Source organism: Crotalus tigris, unplaced genomic scaffold (genome assembly GCF_016545835.1).
Source record: "Crotalus tigris isolate CLP2741 ecotype Arizona unplaced genomic scaffold, ASM1654583v1 scf7180000017601.7605149639:7615979, whole genome shotgun sequence".
NCBI lineage: Eukaryota > Metazoa > Chordata > Lepidosauria > Squamata > Viperidae > Crotalus > Crotalus tigris.
In genome coordinates, this window is record NW_024096505.1 from 6,282,202 (window position 1) to 6,302,500 (window position 20,299).

At 38.0% G+C, this 20,299-nt stretch overlaps 1 protein-coding gene across 7 annotated transcripts in view; it reads right to left on the bottom strand.

Annotated features, from left to right (window-relative positions):
* Nucleotides 1-13,313: 13,313 nt before the first annotated feature.
* Nucleotides 13,314-20,299, bottom strand: part of LOC120297000 (interferon alpha/beta receptor 2-like) — a 23,331-nt gene continuing 16,345 nt past the window's right edge. For all 7 annotated transcript variants that reach the window (XM_039319103.1, XM_039319140.1, XM_039319131.1 and 4 more), the window contains 5 exons: nt 18,344-18,516; nt 17,730-17,872; nt 16,639-16,801; nt 15,512-15,627; nt 13,314-14,199 (listed from right to left, as the gene is read on the bottom strand). In XM_039319103.1, the coding sequence (XP_039175037.1) occupies nt 13,582-14,199; nt 15,512-15,627; nt 16,639-16,801; nt 17,730-17,872; nt 18,344-18,516 (1,213 nt within the window). In that variant the 3' untranslated portion in view covers nt 13,314-13,581. The remainder of the gene's footprint in view (nt 14,200-15,511; nt 15,628-16,638; nt 16,802-17,729; nt 17,873-18,343; nt 18,517-20,299) is intronic.

Genomic DNA, 20,299 nt, shown 5'->3' on the forward strand with positions numbered 1-20,299 from the left:
TGTGCTTTATGACTTTGTGCCTAGGGGAGGGGAATTAAGTTTTTGGCTTTAACTATGTAGTGCTGATACTTTGTTTCTCAAATAAAAGATTTTTTTAAGGTAAACAATTCCACAAAGTTCTTTTGAAGAGTTTCATCTGTTGAAACCATGACGTAGTCCTTTAAAGTCTTTTCTCCTTTTCATCTAACCATAGCACAAACATGTTTTGGAAATATCTCTTTTCGGCCACACCCCAGGACTGTATCTTTATCTCATCCCTAACTCATGAGAAAAGTTTCAGTGTTTCTCAACCTTGACAATTTTAAGGCATGTGGACTTCAACTCCCAGAATTCCACAGCCAGCAATGAAACTGGCTGTGGAAACACTTTAACTCATCTTTAACTGCAACAATATCACAATATTATTTTAACACTGGCCGGTTGCATGTTGCGAAGGCTGCACCCACCCCAGCTCCAGCAATGTGAAAAGTCTTCTCTTACAGAGAAGAGATAGATGAAATCTGAAAAATTTTTCTCACTTGAGATAGTTTAAAAATAGAAATAGGAACTAGTATTGCAACAGAAAGTCAGAAATGCAAGACTTTCACAGCTGATGCATGTGGTTGGAAATCCCCTCATGAAATGCAGATATCCATAGGATCATGTTGTAAAATTAAAGATGAAAAATTCCCCTCTGGAAAATCCAAGATTACCAGTGATTCGCCATTTCAACGCATTTTAATGCTTAGTATTGCATAACACTGTTGCAAGGCTCGAACATTTTACTGCTTAAAACAAAGTCATAATTTTATACTGGGATGGAATATGATTTGCCATCTGATATGATTTTAATAAGGTAAATTAGGAAGTACAAATACCATAAAGGGCTCAGGAGGGGCAGTTTAGGGATTACTGTTCTTCCCTCATAAAGCATAAATGGGGAATTCAGGAACTTTCACTATTTTAGATTAATTAGCTTGATTTTTATCCTGCTTTATTATTTTTATAAATAACTATGGGAACATACATAATACTCTTTCTTCCTTCCATTTTCCCCACAACAACAACCATGGGAAGTGAGTTGGGCTGAGAGGGCATCAGTGGCCCAGAGTCAGCCAGCTGACTTTCATGCCTAAAGTGGGACTACAATTCACAGTCTCCTGGTTTCTAGGCCAGCCCCTTAACTACTATACCAAACTGGCTTTGAAGTAATCATAGCTTTATGACACCCAACCCAAACAATCTGCAATTTGGTTTATTAAGGTTGGTGATAATCAAATTTTAAGCCATAGTATATGAAGGCAGTTTAATTAATAACTCTGTTATTAAACTGTTTGACACAACTATCCTTTTTCCTGGTCTCAAATAATGTTATTATCCCTATTAAAGAAAACCAGGCTCTCTTGTATCACACAAGTGTCTCAGCTGTGGCCATTTCAAACTGAATCTTTGACTCACAAACAACAATTATAAATTGTTCCACTAACCCCAGAATATGCCCAAATTACCTTCAGTTCAAGAACCATGATGATAGCCACTCTAAGAGTAATTGTATATATGTGCCTCTGTCACCTATAAGGTGTCTCTGGGTGACTGTATAAAATGGAGGTGGATTGACTTCAAAAGCAATTTGAATCAAATTTGACTTTTGGTTAACCACCAGTACAGATTTCTTGGCAACTGTATAAGGTGGCTCACCATTGCTTTTTTTCAGAATGTTTTTCTCCCAAATTTCTCAATGAGCCTATAACTCTAGTACTCTCTAGTCTGCCTTCCAAGTACTAACCAGGTCCAAATTATCTTAATCCTGGAACCCAAACTGAGTCAAGTGCTGCTACTGCTAAGATGTAGAGCAGGAGTGTCAAACTGCCGGCCCGTGGGCCAGTATGTGTCATCCAAAAGCTGTGCCCACCCCATTGCTGGCAATGGCAAAACCGTCCTGATACGTTGTACGACGTCACATGATGTCGCGAGTTTGACATGTCTGATGTAGAGTGTCTTAAAAACATAATTTGGAATTTAAAGATAGAGGTCTTATTTAAAATATAGTATGTGAACATTAAAAATAAACAGAACAACTACAGATTGATTTGAAAACTTTGTTACAATACATTCATTCAAAATATTAATATATTTGAAGGTCTGGAGAACAAAAATAGCTTTGGAACACTGTGGAGGGTATTCACAAACTGAGGGGCTACCCTAAAAATGTCTGCTTCTACACAATTTGTCATTTCCTCTCAGCATGAGGAGGCCCAGAACAGAGTTTTTGTTCTAGGCTATAGGAAGGCACACATGGGAAGAGTATTCTTTTAGATAGTATGTTTGCAGGCCATGAAGAACTTCTTGTTAAAGCAGCACTTTAAAGTTGACAAAATATAATACTAATCCTTGAGAACCCTTTTGAGTGTAAAAGAAATTGATCGTGTTTCAGTGAACTTCGGTCTTCAGCATTCATCCCTGCTACTGTTGATGTAACCATGATTTGTATAGAATTTTTCTCCATTTTATGAAAGATCAATAGATGTATGGTGTCATTAGACATATCTGCATCTTTTGCTTGCCATAGCACAAAGAAATCCCATCAACTATTTGCAGAGGACATATCCTCACTATATTTTCTCCATCTCACTGCCATCCTGAATTTGAACTAAGGTACGCAGGCATAAAAGTAGTATTTTCACTTATATTTTAATAGAAGACTACCTATATGGACATTCTAAAGCGCACTGAAAAGGAGCACTTGGAATCTGCCAAGATGCTGAAGTCTTATTAGCCTGGTAAGTCTCCAATGGGACCATCCCCTTCTGATTGGTCATCAGGTCCTCTACTTCTATGACTATTTTAGTTGTGGCTATAAGGTCAGATTTATTGATTGTGCAGACTATTTATTTTTCCTAGCATGGGAATAACAACCTAGTTAGAAATGAAACTGCTATGTCCCATTTCTAAGCAAAAATAAACTAGTCTCTTTATGTGATCCTTGGCATTCATTAAGCTCATGAATTAACAATACATTTGTCACTTTTGGTAAAAAGATCAAGTTTCTATGGTTCCTCCTTAGTGAGCTGCAAGCTGCAAGTCCCTGCATACTGACCACCCTATATTACCAAGACAGGCATGGATTTTCTGCCAGCTAATGCTACCAGCTCATTGTTTTATATTACTTTCATTCTCTACTCCTTTGCTGTTGTAGGTGGGATAAACATTAATCTTGGGGGCTTTCTCCCCAATTGTTCTTGCATGTTAGAATGCTCCCCTCTCTCTTTCAGCATTGTGTTGCTTGGTGTATTTGCCTGAATTATGTGATCACTTGGAGGATATGTAGAACTGGGAAAGCAGTGCTTTTATACTGAACTTTTAATAGAATGTTGAACTCTTTCAGGAGATCAAAAGGTTGTTATATACCTGGAGCTTTTTAGAAATCATTGTGATTTCTGAGACTTCTGGTCTTGCATCATAGCGATGCGGCCAATGGATTGCAGGGTTCCGCACCCCCTGGTTTCACCCTTCCAGGGGACCCTAAATGGGTTGAAAGTCACCCCGGAGAGGCGATGAAGAAAGAGCCCCCCCCAATGGTTGTGGAATGATGGCAGTCGATCCGTTTGATTTGGGATGAATCCCTCTAACCCGACAGGAGAAAGGCTAGCCACACCTTGCTGACTAGCCCAAGCTACTGGCAGCCGAAGTTCAAAAGCACTAAGCAGAACAACTGTGAACAGTGTGCATGGAACTGGGTCAGAATATCGATCTTCTCTCTCCTATTTTGTAGCTGATTTTCTGGAAAAGATCCCCAAGAAGCAAAAAATCCTCCAAAAGTGAGAAACGAGGGGACTACACCCCCACCCTTCCAAAGACGTTAGCAGTGAATTAATATTTATGGGAAACAGAAATATATTGAAATAGTTAATACTACAGTCTGGATAAATCTAAAAATTATGAAAACTGTTAAATTCCACATCCGAAAGAGTATTGATAAAATTATAAGGAAATAATTCTTTGTCTTAAAAGTTGGAAAATGAATAGCTACTGCCATCTAGTGGAGGATTAGAGCATAAAACTACAGCTGCATTGACTCAAATTGGCAAGATGCCCAGAAATAGAGAAAAACTTGTTCTTTTGAACCTCAGACACTTTTAGCCAAATAAAGAACAGCTGGGAATAGAGGAAAGAAAATACTGGGCCATCTACTACAGAGTGAGAATCACATTTGTTTTAAAAACTGCTGACCTTCTGGGATTACAAATATTTACTGATCTGTGATTTCTAAGCTCAAGAATTGTTTGCAGAGAAAGAAAAACCTTAGCTTTTGGCTAATCTTCTAGGGGGGAATTTACTGAAAAGCTCTTAGGTGGCAAAACATTGTGGACTGCAATTTTGGCTGGTTGATAATTGTAAGATCCCTGAACAAAAGAACTGTTATAAAACACTCCTTTCAATGATGCTGCTTCGACAATTGGAAACGCATTGGATTACAAAAACCATATATAAAGATAAGAACTATATAAGATTTGGTTGTTTGGATTTTAAGATTGGCTGGTTTGACAAGGCTAATAATAGAAACTATGGTACCAGTGAAAGACTATCTGGAGAGGAGAGATAAAATGGATGTTGCATATCTATCTGAAAGTGACAGGAAACCATACCTAATATTCCCTTCTGAAGGCCCCAACCTGAAACATCAGAGATCTGCAGGAACAACACTCCAAGACAAGGCAAATACTTTCCAGGAGGAAATGTATGCAATGCTGCAACAGATTCAAATGACAATTGTTTCAAATCATGATGAGATTAAAAACAACTTTGATGACATCTTCAACCTAAACTTACCCTTAACGAACTCTCAGAAAATGATGATAAAGAATGAACAAACAAATCAGATAACAGAACATAATCCAAAGGAAAGTGATCCAAATAAGGAAGCTACAAATGAAGAGAACTACAGCTTAAAATAAACAAAAGAAAACCTGCAAGATTTTGCCACAACAATGAAAATGTAAAAGATATTTTATCTTTCAGGACTTCAAAACAAGCTTGAGGATAAGAAAGAAGATTTAACAAAATGGATTACAGAGCTGACAGGAGAATCGTTAGAGTTTGGGAGACAAAAAATGTACATCCTACTTAATTTGTCTTTCCCATTCCCAATAACACTCACAAAAATACATGAAGAATCCCCTTGCAAGCAGAACATACTGACTCGGAAAGTTACCTGGCAAAAGAAGAAGGCTTGCGGTAGATTTAAGAGATTTGATTCGACACCAGATAGAGTACTATATGATTAAACATTGTTTGAATATGGTTAAAAGACTAGATAAATTTTGGATATAAAGGGGCCCTACAATAAGAGGGATAAGATATATAAGTAGTATAGTACTTTTTATAATATATGAAATGTAAAAATATTGGGATGGTGTATATGAATGAAAAGTTTGGGATATTTAAAGGTAACTAATTTTGAGAAAATTATGACTGATAAGAATGGTTTGAATATTGAAGAGAAAACAAGCTTAAATAAGAATCTTGAAAACAGGACACATAGTGACTTAATAAGATGACTTTTATAAACATAAGCCAATCAGAAAAGATGTTATATGTTGATGTTATTGTTATTTGTACAAGAAAAATGTTTACATCCAACCTTGTATGTATCAAAAGTATTAAGAATTATATTTGTTTAATGTTGACAAAGGAGAATACTACTGGAAGAAGAGAAGATCAAGGCAATATATCATTAACTAATATATTGATTATGGAATTATAGAAATTAATTATGATTGTTTTTAAATATATGACCCAGACAATGCTGCTTATTAATGAGGACAATTAACAAGTGGAATAGCTTGCCCCCAGAAATCGTGGGTGCTCCATCACTGGAAATTTTTAAAAAGAGGCTAGACAGTCACTTGTCTTGAGATGGTATAGGTTCTCCTGCTTGAGCAGGGGGCTGGACTAGAAGACCTCCAAGGTCTCTTCCAACTCTATTCTATTCACTACTGTAAAAAAATCAATAAAATATATTTTTTTAAAAAGAAATCATTGTGATTTCCAGCCCAGTAATAGAAATTGTAAACCTCCTGGATGGTACACTTTCTTGTTACTGATATGATAATCATGTAATGTATTCTATAAATTAGGCAGAATACAGAAAAAAAATTCCCTGGCACTCAAACACTCAGCCCATTTTGTCATATGTTCAGGGGAGCAACTGAAATATGGTCTTCTTCAGGTAAGTGATTCTGGGCAGGTGAAAGGAACTCATGAGTAGAACTGCCTTGAAACTACCTAACATTCCAATATGGCAGCAGAGTAACTATATGGCTTCATTACCTGGGTGCTATAAAGGTAGAATGTACAGGCCGGGCAATTTATATTGACATGTTTTCTTTCTGACTCAGAGATGGAAGCAAAACAAATTAACACAGTCATGAGAAAGAACCCATTATTAAGTCCTATATAGTTTACTTTCAAAGGAGATGTAGGGTCAGAGAAGGCACATAGGTCTACCATAAGTCATAGCTTTGGGGCTTTGTGATTTGGTAAAAATACAAAACAGGTTGTTGCTGCAAGAGATTTGTTTAAATTGAATGCTTGTCTGAAAAAAAGATGCATCCACCAATGACCTATTAGAGGCTGTAGATTTTCATTGATTTGACTATTTTAACAGGATTTTCTTCTACTATGACTTGCTGAGAAAATGTGCTTTTTGGTTGGTGGTGCTTAAGAAAATACATGAGCTTGGTCCTTTAAGGAAGACTTTGAATCATTTTTTTAAAACCATACCAAACATCCTAATACATTCTAAGATACTAATGCCACTTTAATAAATAAATTGTATTTTGTTTTATTATTTTACTAATCTTCTATTTTGTGATTTCTAGAGGACTTTATTAAATAAACAGAGAGAGAGAGAGAGAGAGAGAGAGAGAAGAGATTTGAAACTATAAATATGTAAAAATATTTCACAATTTTAATTACAAATTTCTTATTGTAACAGAAGGTTGGGTTATGCAATACATATATAGGACTTTCATGAATAATATAATTGCTTTTCCTTCAAATTTCATTTGGTCTTTAAAGGACAGCCTCTGACAATGCCCTTGAAATCCTGGAAGGAATTTATGGAAGGATCCTTCAGATAATCTATTGTCAAGTTAACGTTTAAAACCTTAAACATCGCCATTAATACTTTGATCCAAACCTAGAAAGACTAGAAGCCAACACATCTTACAAATACCCAGTGTAGAATATTGAAACAATTTAGTCCATTTAACAATATTGCAATCCTCTTGTGCATTAATTTGACCCTTCCTTCATCTCATATTTTCCAGACAGAGATAGAGCAATATTTTAAAAGTGACAAAATATTTTCTAAAAGAACCAAGATGCCTTAATATTTGAGAAAGCATTCCTCAGGATGGGTAAGAGAAAAAGCTCTAGATTCTGACACTTCTTTCCTGGAGGCCTGAAATTGTGTTTTACATGATTTATTTATCAAATGTATATTTCCCCATCTGATAAGAAATGATTCTCTGTGGGACACAATCAAATAAAGCAATATAAAAGTTATTATAAAAACAATAATAAATATGATTATTTACTAATTTTAATTATTAAAATTAGTTTTATTTTAAAATTGCTGCGTCATAGCTGGGGTGGGACTTGCAAGTACCTTCGTCCTGCAAAGCGGCGCTCCCCTGGCGCCCCCAACTAAAGGCCGCACACGCCAGCCTCGCCCTGTCAAGGAAGGGAGCAGCAGCCGAGACTACATCAGATCTGCAGCTTGCCAGCGATGCTCAAGGGCTGCCCAACTTTACTCTGAATTTCAGAGGCGCCGTCTTTACAGGCGTGGTGGCACCTGCTGGAAAGCCTTCTGCTTCCCTCCCCCCCCCCCCCAGCAGCTACCTCCTTCGTAGCCGTCCTGATTCCGACAGGCCTCTGGCAGAGCAGACAAGAGTGCTAGGTGAGCCACGCTTTACGTTGTTTGATGACTGCTAGATTTATTTTTCATGCTAATTACAGTATACTTTGTAGGTTTTTAAAGGAGCTTAAGAGAAAAAGATGTGTCTAAAAATTAAAGAATGTATGGATTGAGTTGTGAGACAGGGAAGTACATGGAGTTATGCACTTTCAGTTGCTGACAGGTGTGCCACTAATATTCTGACTGGACACCTGCATGCTCTCAGGGCCCAAAGATTATCTTCATTCTTCATAGGGCAGTATTGTGGATTAACTAAATTTTTCTGGGTTCTGATTTTAAGGTGAATATCCTGAGCTATGGAGGCCTTTGATCTTCTTAAATACATAATAATAAAATAATGAGAACTAAAGGCTCAAAGGGAAGGTAGATTATAAAGAACAAGACCTTTTGGGGTCTTCATTTCCCTTCCTGTTAACAATTCCTTCATAAGGTTTGCTCTTCCTGCCTAACATCAATAAAAGTGGTTTTTCCAGAAAATATGTGAAGAGCTGTAATTAGTGATTTAACTATGTTTTCTTTTTGGCTGTGTTTTAATTTATATATAATGTATGTTTAATTGAGGAGGGCTTGGAGAGATAGAAGTGGCCAATATGGGGGCTGCACCTTGCCCTCCAGATCTTTGTCTCCCTTAAGACCTCTAGAGAGGGGGAGGGGGAGGCAGGGGAGCTGTGTGAGGGAAGGCCGCCCCAACAAGCCAGCATCCTTACCATTTCCTGTTGACTTGATGAGGGGCCTGTTTCCCAGGCTTCAATTCCCAGGAGTTCTGACTTACCACCAGCCTATCAAATACTTAGAAGGCGAGGGCTGGGCAGCACAAGTAAACTACAGCTAACTACTTAAAAGCCAGCCATCAACAGACCCCAATCAACATCTAAAAAGCCACATAGATAGAACAGGCACTATAAACACCACACACAAGAACGGCTCACACTCTGCTAGAGGGAAATTCCCTGGGGATGGGCTCCAGCACGAGTCCAAAAGCTTAGAATACAAAGCCTCTGGTCCTGGTGATTGGATTCTGCAACATTATTCTGGGACACATATATTCTCCTTCATACATAGGCATTGCTCTGAGAGGAACACCAGATCCAGTGTATGACCATTCACCTGTGCTGGGTTATGGGCAAACTGTGATCTGCCTTGTCTCCCACCAGCTTTCCTCCTTCAAGCATGAAAAAACTATTCTTAAGAAATTCACTTTCCTTATTTGAAAAAAAAAACCAGTTTCCCATAGTCCAGGTAGTCCTTGATGTATGACCCCAACAGAATTGAAAATTTATGTTGTTGAGCAGGATAGTTGTTAAGTAAGTTTTGCTCCATTTTGTGACCTTTTTAGCCACAGTTGTTAAGTGAATCACAGGGGAGTAAGTTGCCCTATAATAAAGTAATGTACTAAGAAGGTTAAGGTTGTTAAAAACAAAAGAATAAATACAACACAAGAAAAAGCAGCTGACTTTTGCATTTCTAAAACAGCAGGAAAAGTATTTGCATTAGCTGCATGAAGGAGAAGTAAAGTCCAGACGCGATGGTTTCCTCTCAATATGCTGGAGGTGCAGATTCTAGAATTCCCAGCTAGAGCACATCATGAAGGCATTAATTTGGAGAAGGACACACAACTGTAGAAAAAATGTTTGCCAATCACAATATCGGTGTAAACTGTAGCTCCAGCTCTGTACAACAAATTATGTAATTACAACATATATGTTTTCTGAGGTTTTCGCGGGTGTTTGTATGTGGGTCTTTGGTTGTTCGGGTTTTCTCCCGCGTAAAATTGGAAGTGTCTTGGCGACGTTTCGACGAAGTCCCATTCGTCAAATTCAGGCTGGTGTTTTCAGCTTCGTGCTTCGAGCAGCAATGTGTGGTCTTAGCTGTTTCTTCCTTTTAACTGCCAGTGGGGGTATGAACTGATTGGGTGGGAGCTTGGCTGTGTTCTGATTGGGTGAAGGTGTGTTCTGATTGGCTGGGGGGTTGGCTCTGCTCTGATTGGCTGGGGGGTTGGCTGTGCTCTGATTGGCTGGGGGAGTGTTCTGTTTGGTTGTGCTCAGGTTAGTCTGAGTTGCAGGGGGGTTTAAGATGCTGGGCTGCCTTGCTATTTTTTGGCTTCGCGTTTGTGGTCGTGCCTCATCTTCATGGAGGGTGTCAGTTTGCTTCATGTATGGATTGGAGGGGTTTAAAGTGTCTAATGATGCAGCTCTGGTCTGGCTTCTAGTTTGTGGTCGTGCCTCATCATCGGTGTGGCTTTGGGTTTGCTTTTTGCGTGGATGTGTGGTGGTGACATCCTGTGTGGTTTTTGTGAGTGTGGGTCTGGTATCATTTTTTGTGTTAGGGAGTCGTTTGTCAATAAGGGCGGGTTTCCAAATGGCTGGTAGGCGGGAGGGTATCATCTCGCTTGTTCATGCCCACACAGCATGAACAAGCGATACCTCCCGCCTACCAGCCATTTGGAAACCCGCCCTTATTGACAAACGACTCCCTAACACAAAAAATGATACCAGACCCACACTCACAAAAACCACACAGGATGTCACCACCACACATCCACGCAAAAAGCAAATCCAAAGCCACACCGATGATGAGGCACGACCACAAACTAGAAGCCAGACCAGAGCTGCATCATTAGACACTTTAAACCCCTCCAATCCACACATGAAGCAAACTGACACCCTCCATGAAGATGAGGCACGACCACAAAAGCGAAGCCAAGAAATAGCAAGGCAGCCCAAAATCTTAAACCCCTCTGCAACTCAGACTAACCTGAGCACAACCAAACAGAACACTCCCCCAGCCAATCAGAGCACAGCCAACCCCCAGCCAATCAGAGCACAGCCAACCCCCAGCCAATCAGAGCACAGCCACGCCCCTAACCAATCAGAACACACCTCCACCCAATCAGAACACAGCCAAGCTCCCACCCAATCAGTTCATACCCCCACTGGCAGTTAAAAGGAAGAAACAGCTGAGACCACACATTGCTGCTCGAAGCACGAAGCTGAAAACACCAGCCTGAAGATGACGAATGGGACTTCGTCGAAACGTCGCCGACACTTCCAATTTTACACGGGAGAAAACCCAAACAACCAAAGACCCATATATATATATATATATATATATATATATATATATATATATATATATATATATATATAAAGTTTTTATTGAGTACAAAGAAAAAAAAGGATTAAAAACACTGAACATGGTAAATCTTCTTTGACATCTCAGTCCATATTGTACATTAATTACATATATCTATATACAAACTATACATTTTTTTAAAAAAAATTTATTTTTCCAAACTCTCCCCCATACATATACCGTAATATTTATCAGATGTTAACATACATTCTTTTTACATTCATATATAAGACACTTTTAATAAAATGAAATACATACACATGACTTTTGGTGTTGCTCGCCCATTTCCCCTTTCACTGTATCCACACTCCTTCTTCTCTACCTTCTTTCTCCCTTTCTTCTCTTCCCTACTTCCCTCTTCTTCCTCTCCTCTTCTCTTTCCTTCACCACTCTCCTCCCCTTTCTCCCCACTTCTCCTCTTCTCCTCCAACCTTCCTACTTCCTTCTCCCCTCCTTTACTCTTTTCTCTCTCCTCTCCTTTCTTCCCTCTCATCCCTCTTCAGATATAATTCAGGGGTAATGTCCGAGCAACTCCTCTCTCCAAATTTCCCTATCTGTATTATATACAAGATTAATTTTCTCTTACATTAATACTTCTATTTGTCTAACCTTCTCGGTATATACTTCTATAAATATTTATACAACCTCCAGTTATTCAATACTGTGTCGCCTGGGTCTCCCTCCTTATCTGCTCCTTCTTCTTCCATCTAAATTGATGTTAATTATCTTTTAACCGTATTCTCTTTTTAGCCAATCATAAAAAGTTCCCCAGATTTCATAGTAGTCTGACTCTGTCTTATCTTTAATTGTCAGTTAGTCTATTCATTTCTGCACATTCCAATATTTTCCCAATCAGCTCTCCCTCGGGGGGGGGGGGCGCTTTCAGTGCTTTCCAATTTTGTGCAAACACAATCCTGGCTGCTGTAATTATATGAATAATTAAATATGTTTTCTCTTTATTGTATTTCCCTGGTAGAATACCCAACAGGAATATTTCTGGTCTAAGTTCTATACGTTGTTGTATCATCTTTTCTATCCATGTTCTAATTATATTCCAATAAGTTTTAGCTTCTACACACGTCCACCACATATGGTAGAAGGAACCTGGTATCTGATGACATTTCCAACATTTCATAGATCTGTCCTTAAACATTTTAGCTAATCTTTCTGGAGACATGTGCCATCTGTAAAACATTTTGTACATATTTTCTTTATACGCGGTCACCATTGTCAATTTATAGTTTCTTTCCCATAGTTGCTGCCATCTGTCTAATTCAATTGTGTATCCAAAATTCCTTGTCCATTTTATCATTGTCTCTTTCACTTGTTCCTCCTCTAACTCCGTATGTAGTAGATAACTGTACATTTTTTAATCCATTTTTCTTCCGTTCCTGTATTTCATCTAACTGTTGTCCCCAAATTAACACCATCTATTTTAACATCTTTTTCATATCTAGATTGTATTTGCGTTCTTATGTACCAATCCATCTTTATTCCATGTTCCTCTAATTGTTGTTTGGTTTTCAACTCCCCCATATCTGTTATAAGTCTTTATATCTTATAATGTTTCCCATGTTAAACATATTGGGGTGTATTAGCGCCTCCATAGTTGAGAGCCAATTTGGAATATTCAAATAATGCTTTCTCTACATGTCCACCATACATGAAAAAAGGTGTCCTTTTCTTTTTTACATTTCCAACACATAGAAGAATATCCGTTATACATTTTGGCTAATCTGGCCGGAGGGAAATGCCATCTGTAAACCATCTTATACAGGTTTTCTTTATATGATGTCGCCAATGTGATTTTGTTATTTCGCTCCCATACTTGCTGCCATTGATCCATATTTATATTATATCCTAGATCTATTGCCCACGTCACCATTGTTTCTTTAACCTGCTCCTCATATAGCTTATGTTCTAACAGATGTTTATAAATATTCTTTATTTGTTTTTTCTCCGGGCCTAACAGTATTTTATCTAACCCCGTATCTTGTCTGTTAATGCCTCATTCTTGCTTATCCTTCATGTATCTTGCTTGTATCTGGAGATAAGACCACCACACCATGTCTATTCCTTGTTGTTTTAGCTCTTGTTTTTGTTTTAAATAACCTTCTTCTGTCAAGATGTCTTTATATATAATAGCCTTGTCTTTCCTATACAAATTGGGATATGTGACTACCTCCAATGGCGATGGCCAAGCCAGAATCGTTGTGTAATATTGACATTTAACTATATTCCAGCTTTTTATTAATTCTTGCCGAACCTTAATTACATTATATTTTGATATCTATAGGAACAAAGTTCCATATGCAATATAAATGCAGACAGAGTGCCAACACTGTTTCTTGTTCAAGTGAATCTCAAGTTCATTTTAGGGTTAATTTGGAATGAAGAAATAGTTAAATATTTGTCGGTTCTAAATTACTACCCCCCAAAGGTGCCTTTCAAAGAGGGGGACAGAGGAAGCTGTGTTGCTTTTCGTGGATTCATCTTCTCATATATCCACTGGTGCATTCTGTTTCTGAATAAGATGATTCACTTTCTCCAGAGACACTAAGATTTTCCCATGAACAGAGAGCACTTTGAACATCAAAGTTCTGACTATCTGGCATTTCAGTGGACTGGTTTGGTTCAAATGCATCAGAAATGCAAGGCTCATTCAACTGTAGTATATCTTCATGGTCAAATGTAGAACTATCCAGTTTTTCAGCTGCTATTCTTATCATCACAGTATTTAAGTCTACATTTAAGCAGTCTGTACATTCTGATTCTGCTACATGGGCAGAATTCACTTCAGAAAGACATAATTGGGTAAGTGGGCTGCCTTTGCCAATATCATTCTGATTTTTTTCTGCTAAAGTTCTGGTTATTTTATCCGTAGTAGCTGAGCAACCTGTGAACAGCTTCTGAGTGATGGCCACATCAGAGAATGGTGTAATCTTGTTAAAGATGCCACATTTGGTATCAAAGTTACTCTCATCATCGCTTTCACTGTTCTCATCCTCACTATGTTGTTGCACTGTGTTACTTTCCTGGACTTGGACATCACAAATTTCTTCAAGATCTGATCCAAAGACTGAACAAGCCATGTTAGGTTTGATGTTCTGGGAAAAAAACAAAACAAATGTTGGTATGCACAAACATTCACAGGTGCTCTCAAAAGAGTAATATACTGTATTCCTTTCACTAGTGATACAGTATTTCTTTGCTTCTTTCTATCTTTAATGGTGGGTCTTTATTAAACTTCCCTTCCTGAGAATGTCAAGTGCTTTCTTCTTCTTTAATTCTGTCCTGAATTCCCTTGTGGGTAACTAGGTACAGGTTCCTATTTCCCTCTTTCCTGGTGAGGAAAAATAAGCTAAACAAATGGACATAAAATCTCTCAACAAACCTCTTGGCAGTCAGAGCCCAACTCTTCACTTCTCTTAAGAAAGCTATGAGATGCTGGAGTTCAATGGGGCTTTATATTCCCAGTAGGAAGGCAGACATGGCTTTTGTAATCTTGTTTGATATATTGTTCATAAATGAAAGAAAGCAGGTGACATATACAATTTTTCACTCAGACGTACCTTGTGCCCTCTGGCACAGAGTGATGGTTGATATCAGAGGGCAGGACTTTCAATTCAGTTTTACTGCTAATGTTACTGTCAAACCCCACCCTGGTGTAATCTGCTTCAATTAAAAGGAGAGCTGGATTTCCCTTGGATAGAAAACATTTCCTCATGTCTGATGTAGATGTTTAACCACATCTATTACCAGAGGCAGCACATAATAATTAGTGGGAATTTCATTTCGCCTCAGCCGGTGGTGGGATTCAACTATGTGAACAACCGGTTCTCTGTGTGGATGCCACTTCCGGAAGTCCATTCTGGGCCTGGGCAACAAAAAATTAGCTACTGGTTTTGCCAAAGTGGTGCAAACTGGCTGAATCCCACCACTGGCCTCAGCAACATAATCTATCTATTTTAAAATAAGATTCTGTTGTATTACCAGAGGGCTGTTTACAGCAAATTAATCTTGCTTCCAAAATCAACTCTAAAGTTACATACTGTAAAGAACCCTTCTTAATCTTGTGCAGGTTCTTGACTGTAAGGTCAACCCCACTTGTACTGTATATCAAGTCCTGCAGCAATACAGCCAAACTAAGAGTGCTGCTTCTTTTGGCACATTAACTGAATATGTAAACGTATAAGACTAAAATAAAGAGCAGTCTTACAGCCATTAGGATAGAAATAGTCTTTAAAGTAATGAAGAAGCTACATCACCCCAAGTCTATGAAGAACAAGGAATATAGGGAATGTTTAGTGGAGTGTAAGGGTCATGTAGCCTCTTCTGGGAACCCCTTTCACCATCTTTGGTTGAACTGCCCTAACACATACCAATCTTAAATTGAAAGTATTTTGCCACACTACTTACCAAGACATTTGGTGATATTCTCCTTTTAAAGTAAATGAAACCAGTCATACATAGGAAAACCAGAATTAGTCCCACGAATAGTAATAATAGAGCCAAGATTGAAAGTATAGTATAAACTGCAGATTAAAAATATATTTCATTAAGCAACAATGCATTTATAGATTATTACAAAATTACCTGGTTTTGTTAGGAAGATGAAGAACTATAATTTAATCCTGTAAAAGATACTGAAATGCTAAGCAAATTCTATGTTTAGTCTTTTAGTCCAGGGCTTTTCAACCTTTTCACCCATTGTACCACTTTTAGGATATGGCAATATCCGAGTACCACCAGTTGCCTAGCAAGGTGTCAAAAACTTGACCCCCCCCAAAAGGAAAAAAGTGATAAAATACAGGTTGTCCTTGACTTACAACAGTTTGCTTAGTGACTGTTCGAAGTTACAATGGCACTGAAAAAAGTGCCCCCCAAGCCACAGCCGAGCAAGACACCTGCCTGCCCACCCAGCGGCGCTCTTCGTCCTGCTTGAGGTTTTCATTGTTGTAAGCATTTCTGTTGAGGATCTGCAGTGGGGGTGGGGTGGGGGGTGTTTGGTTTTTATTCCCCCCATCTGCTGGGTGGTTGCAGCAGGTTTTGGTCACTTCACATGACCCTGGGACACTGTGACCGTCATAAATATGAATCAGTTGCCAAGCATCTGAATGTAAATCACAAGACCCTGGAGATGCTGCAACATTCCAGCTGATCGGCGCTTCTCCTGGGCTCAGTGGAAGGGCCAGGATCAGCGCCAAGCTCCAGCTGGAGCCTGGCGCTGATCCTGGTGCTTCCGCTGAGCCCTGACAGCCCCGAAGAAGCGCAGATCAGCTGGAAAGCGGCACTGATCCTGGCACTTCCGCTGAGTCCTGACAGCCCTGCAGCTCCAGCCATCTCTCACTCAGGCTTGTGCGGTGCTGCCACCGGTTCAGCTCATTCCCCTCCCCCGCTACTTTTCTAGGATGGTCGCGTACCACCTGCCAGGTTCCAATGTACCACAGGTGGTACCCGTACCACTGGTTGAAAAGCCCTGTTTTAGTCACAAAATAAAACAGGTTCTGACTCATTCCATTTCTTTGTTTCATAATTCATTGTACCTTGTCTGTTATTGGAGTCAAGCATAATACATTTTGGAATGGTGGAAGTGCACTGGGATTTAAAACTGTTAGACACCTGAACAGCAATGCAATAATTTTTATTTGGATGCAAATCTTCAAGAATAGTGAAGAAACTATCCTGTTGGGTTGTATTATCAATACGCTGTAAAAGACAAAAAAAGTGAATTGTTTTTAAATGCATTGAAACGATAAAGCTAAATGATGTGAATTGGTGAAACTCCACTTTAACCTGGAATCAAGGTATGGCTTTGCACTTACAGTGGTACCTTGGTATGCAACGGCTTTGAAACTCATAGAGTTTGGAACTCAATGCACTTTGATACAAAAACTTTTGTCCCGGTACTCATTGTTTGTTTAGTACTCAATGCACAAGCTAGAACTTGTTGGTGCTGGCTGCCTTGTGACTCACTACATTATTATTTACGGGAAAAAATTGTCTGATATTCATTATTTTTGGTACTCATTGTGCTGCCTGGAACCAATTAACAATGAGTACCAAAGTACCACTGTATTTTTTATTTAAGAACGTCATTTTCTATATGGGCGTTAGACAAATACTGAGATATTTTATGAAGTGCTCTAAATACCAGTACTATTACTATACCATTATTTATAACTACAACAATCATAATAGCAATGTCAACAATAGTTTTATTTTTGTAATTCGTGTTTCTGAATTGTATGACATTGCAATGTCAACATACTATCTTGCTTTTTTATATTCTGTTAATTTAACTCAATTATGTGGGTTTATATGCTAGTATGGCAATTGATTTTCTATATTAGACTTAACAACTCAATCCATCAAGTTCAGTTGGCACTCTGAACCCATACAAAGGAAACTTGTCCATCTGGATTCCATCATTCCATTTAGAACACAAACACTGAAGTATAATTTTTGGAATTGTGGAAGAAACCAAGGTCATAATGGCTGAAAATGATGTGAACTCAATACACTTGAAGCTGAGATAGATAATATTATAAAAGCAAAAAAACTTAACACATTTCTTAATTATAAAGTGAATTCTGTTTGATATTTTTAAGACCTTATTTAATAATCAATTACTTACATTTTCCTTGAAATCAGCTGTTTCCACTGTGATTCTATAATCAAGTTTTTGATAAATTTTAAGTAATAGAGGTGGAAGTTTCACTGTAACATTTACACAGTTTTGACAAACAGAAATATTAAACTGAGGTGGCTTGAGGCATCCTGATTAAAACATAAATAAAAGAAATTATCAATACTATTTGCTAGCAATCCAGATTTTTTTTATCTTAGCAAAAATAACATTCTAAAATATAAGTATGTTAGAAGTCCTACAGGATTTCTAATCAAACCTAATGAATTATTATAAATAATATTTTCAATAGAAAGACACATATAGTACAATACTTTTATTTTTTAATGTTTTATTATTGGTTTGCTTTAATCATCAATGTCAACTTTGATTCTGAAAGTCAGCCCTGAATATAGAACCTGATTCTTTTTGTTACTCTTAACTTCTAGCCTAGCTTTTTAAAAATCTCCTTAAATGTATAATATAACTGGATATAAATGTCTTCAAGGCCAATTCGCTTGACAAATGAACAAAAAGTATTATTTTCCCAAAGGAAAATAATTTGATTTGAGATTTCAGTGAAAATGCATGATTCAAACAAAAGGAAGGAAGAAATTACTTACGTTGAGTATATGGACTGAATCGTAGAATATCTGAATAATTTGTTCTATTGCTGGTATCTTGCTGTACTATAATAAATGCATCTCCTTGGCAAAAATCTGCAAATTCATTTGTTAGATTGCAGAACAGTCTTGTAATACTAGTACATTCCTGGACTGTCTTCAAGTCTGATTTTCTATTAGTATATAAAAACAAGAAAAAATACATTTTTTCAGTAAGAAAACAGTGATTCTAAAGAAATATATAATTGGCCAAAATGGTGGGCCCAAATTAGATTTATATGAAGTTGTCTATGCAAGATTAGGCACCGATAAAATTCTATGTTTCAATTAATTCATAGTTGATGGAATCTCTACATCAGGGGTGTCAAACTGCCAGCCCACGGGCCGGACGTGTCATCAGGAAACCACACCCACCCCATTGCCAGCAATGGCGAAAAAACTCCGATACGTTGCGCAATGTCACATGATGTCGCAAGTTTGACATGTTTGCTCTACATGGTGTATAGTTAAACATGACCTTTTCCTGCAAATTTCAATGTATTCTTACTAGTTATGTGCACAGATTCAAAATGATAAAGCAGTAAATATGGCAGCTATAAAGGTCTGTAGTAGACCCTTCCAATTTTGTAACACTTCCTTTGGCAGAAATAACAGCTTTGTTGTTTCTTACAATTGAGAATGTTTCCGTTCTCACTTTTAGATTCTTTTCCCATTCTCCCTAGCAGAACCCTCCTTGCTCAAAAATATTCCTGATCTCCTTGTAAGTACTGCATCTTTGAGAAGATCCTCTTACACTCTTTGTTAAGAACAACAGTTGCTATTAAAAACAAAGCAATGAGCAAGAGGTGCAAATAGGTCATCTCTTTTCTTACTTCCAGAGCTAGTGATCTGTTCCCTGCAGTTCAAAGGGCATTCATTTGTATCCCTCCCCTTTTCTTAATTTTCCTTCCTATTCCAACTATTCTTTTTCCTTAACCCAGGTGTTGCCGAAGTATGGATCATGACCTCTAGAAGATTGGTATCAATTTAGAGAGCAATTGACTTTTAAGCTAGTGAGGCATAATGGGTGTTCAGTCCAAACCTATTTATTTTTGTCTGGACGAGCCTACAGCAGGTTTGTGCAGAGAAAATGGGGAGCAAAACTCAGGAGAAAATTTCAAGAGCTAATTCAAGCCCTGTGCTTAACTATTTATCAAAATATTAATGAATCACAGTAGTTTCATTTGTTTCTTTGACATTACATGCTATTTAGTTTTATTTGGGGAGCATCACACACATTCATTTATCACTTAAGACAGTCATAATATTGCAGAGTTTGAAAACATTTCTATCCTTTCTCTGATATTTTTTTAAAATGTGGCAAGTATGTACACATACACATGTAAAAGCAAGAAAACAGGCTGAAATACAGCTCTAAATCACTCATGCATGAATATTTCTGAGCTAGAAAAATTCTGAAAGGAAGAATGGGAGAGGATTTCAAAAAATTTTCTTAATTATAGGAAACATTTGAAAGGAGGTTTTACAAAATATTGAGTGGAAAAGTGTCTAAACTTCTGAACCTGCTATATTTACTTTTTTCTTATTTTGAAATTTTAAACGTGCACATAAACAATATGCACTGAAATTTACAAAAAGATGCCATATTTAACTATGTACCATAAAGGACATATATCAACCATTGTTCACTTGAGGTTCATTGGAACTTATAATGGGGAACACTTGGGTGGTTAAGGCTAGTGCACAGGTCGGCAACCTGCAGCTCTGGAGCCGCATGCGGCTCTTTGAGCCTTCCCCTGTGGCTCCCAGCCTCCTCTGCCTTTGCAGAGAGAGACAGAGACAGAGAGAGGCAATTGCACTTCCCTGCTTCTCTCTCTCTCTCTGTGTGTGTTTCCTCTGCCTTTGCAGAGACAGACAGAGACAGAGAGAGGCAATTGTGCTTCCCTGCTTCTCTCT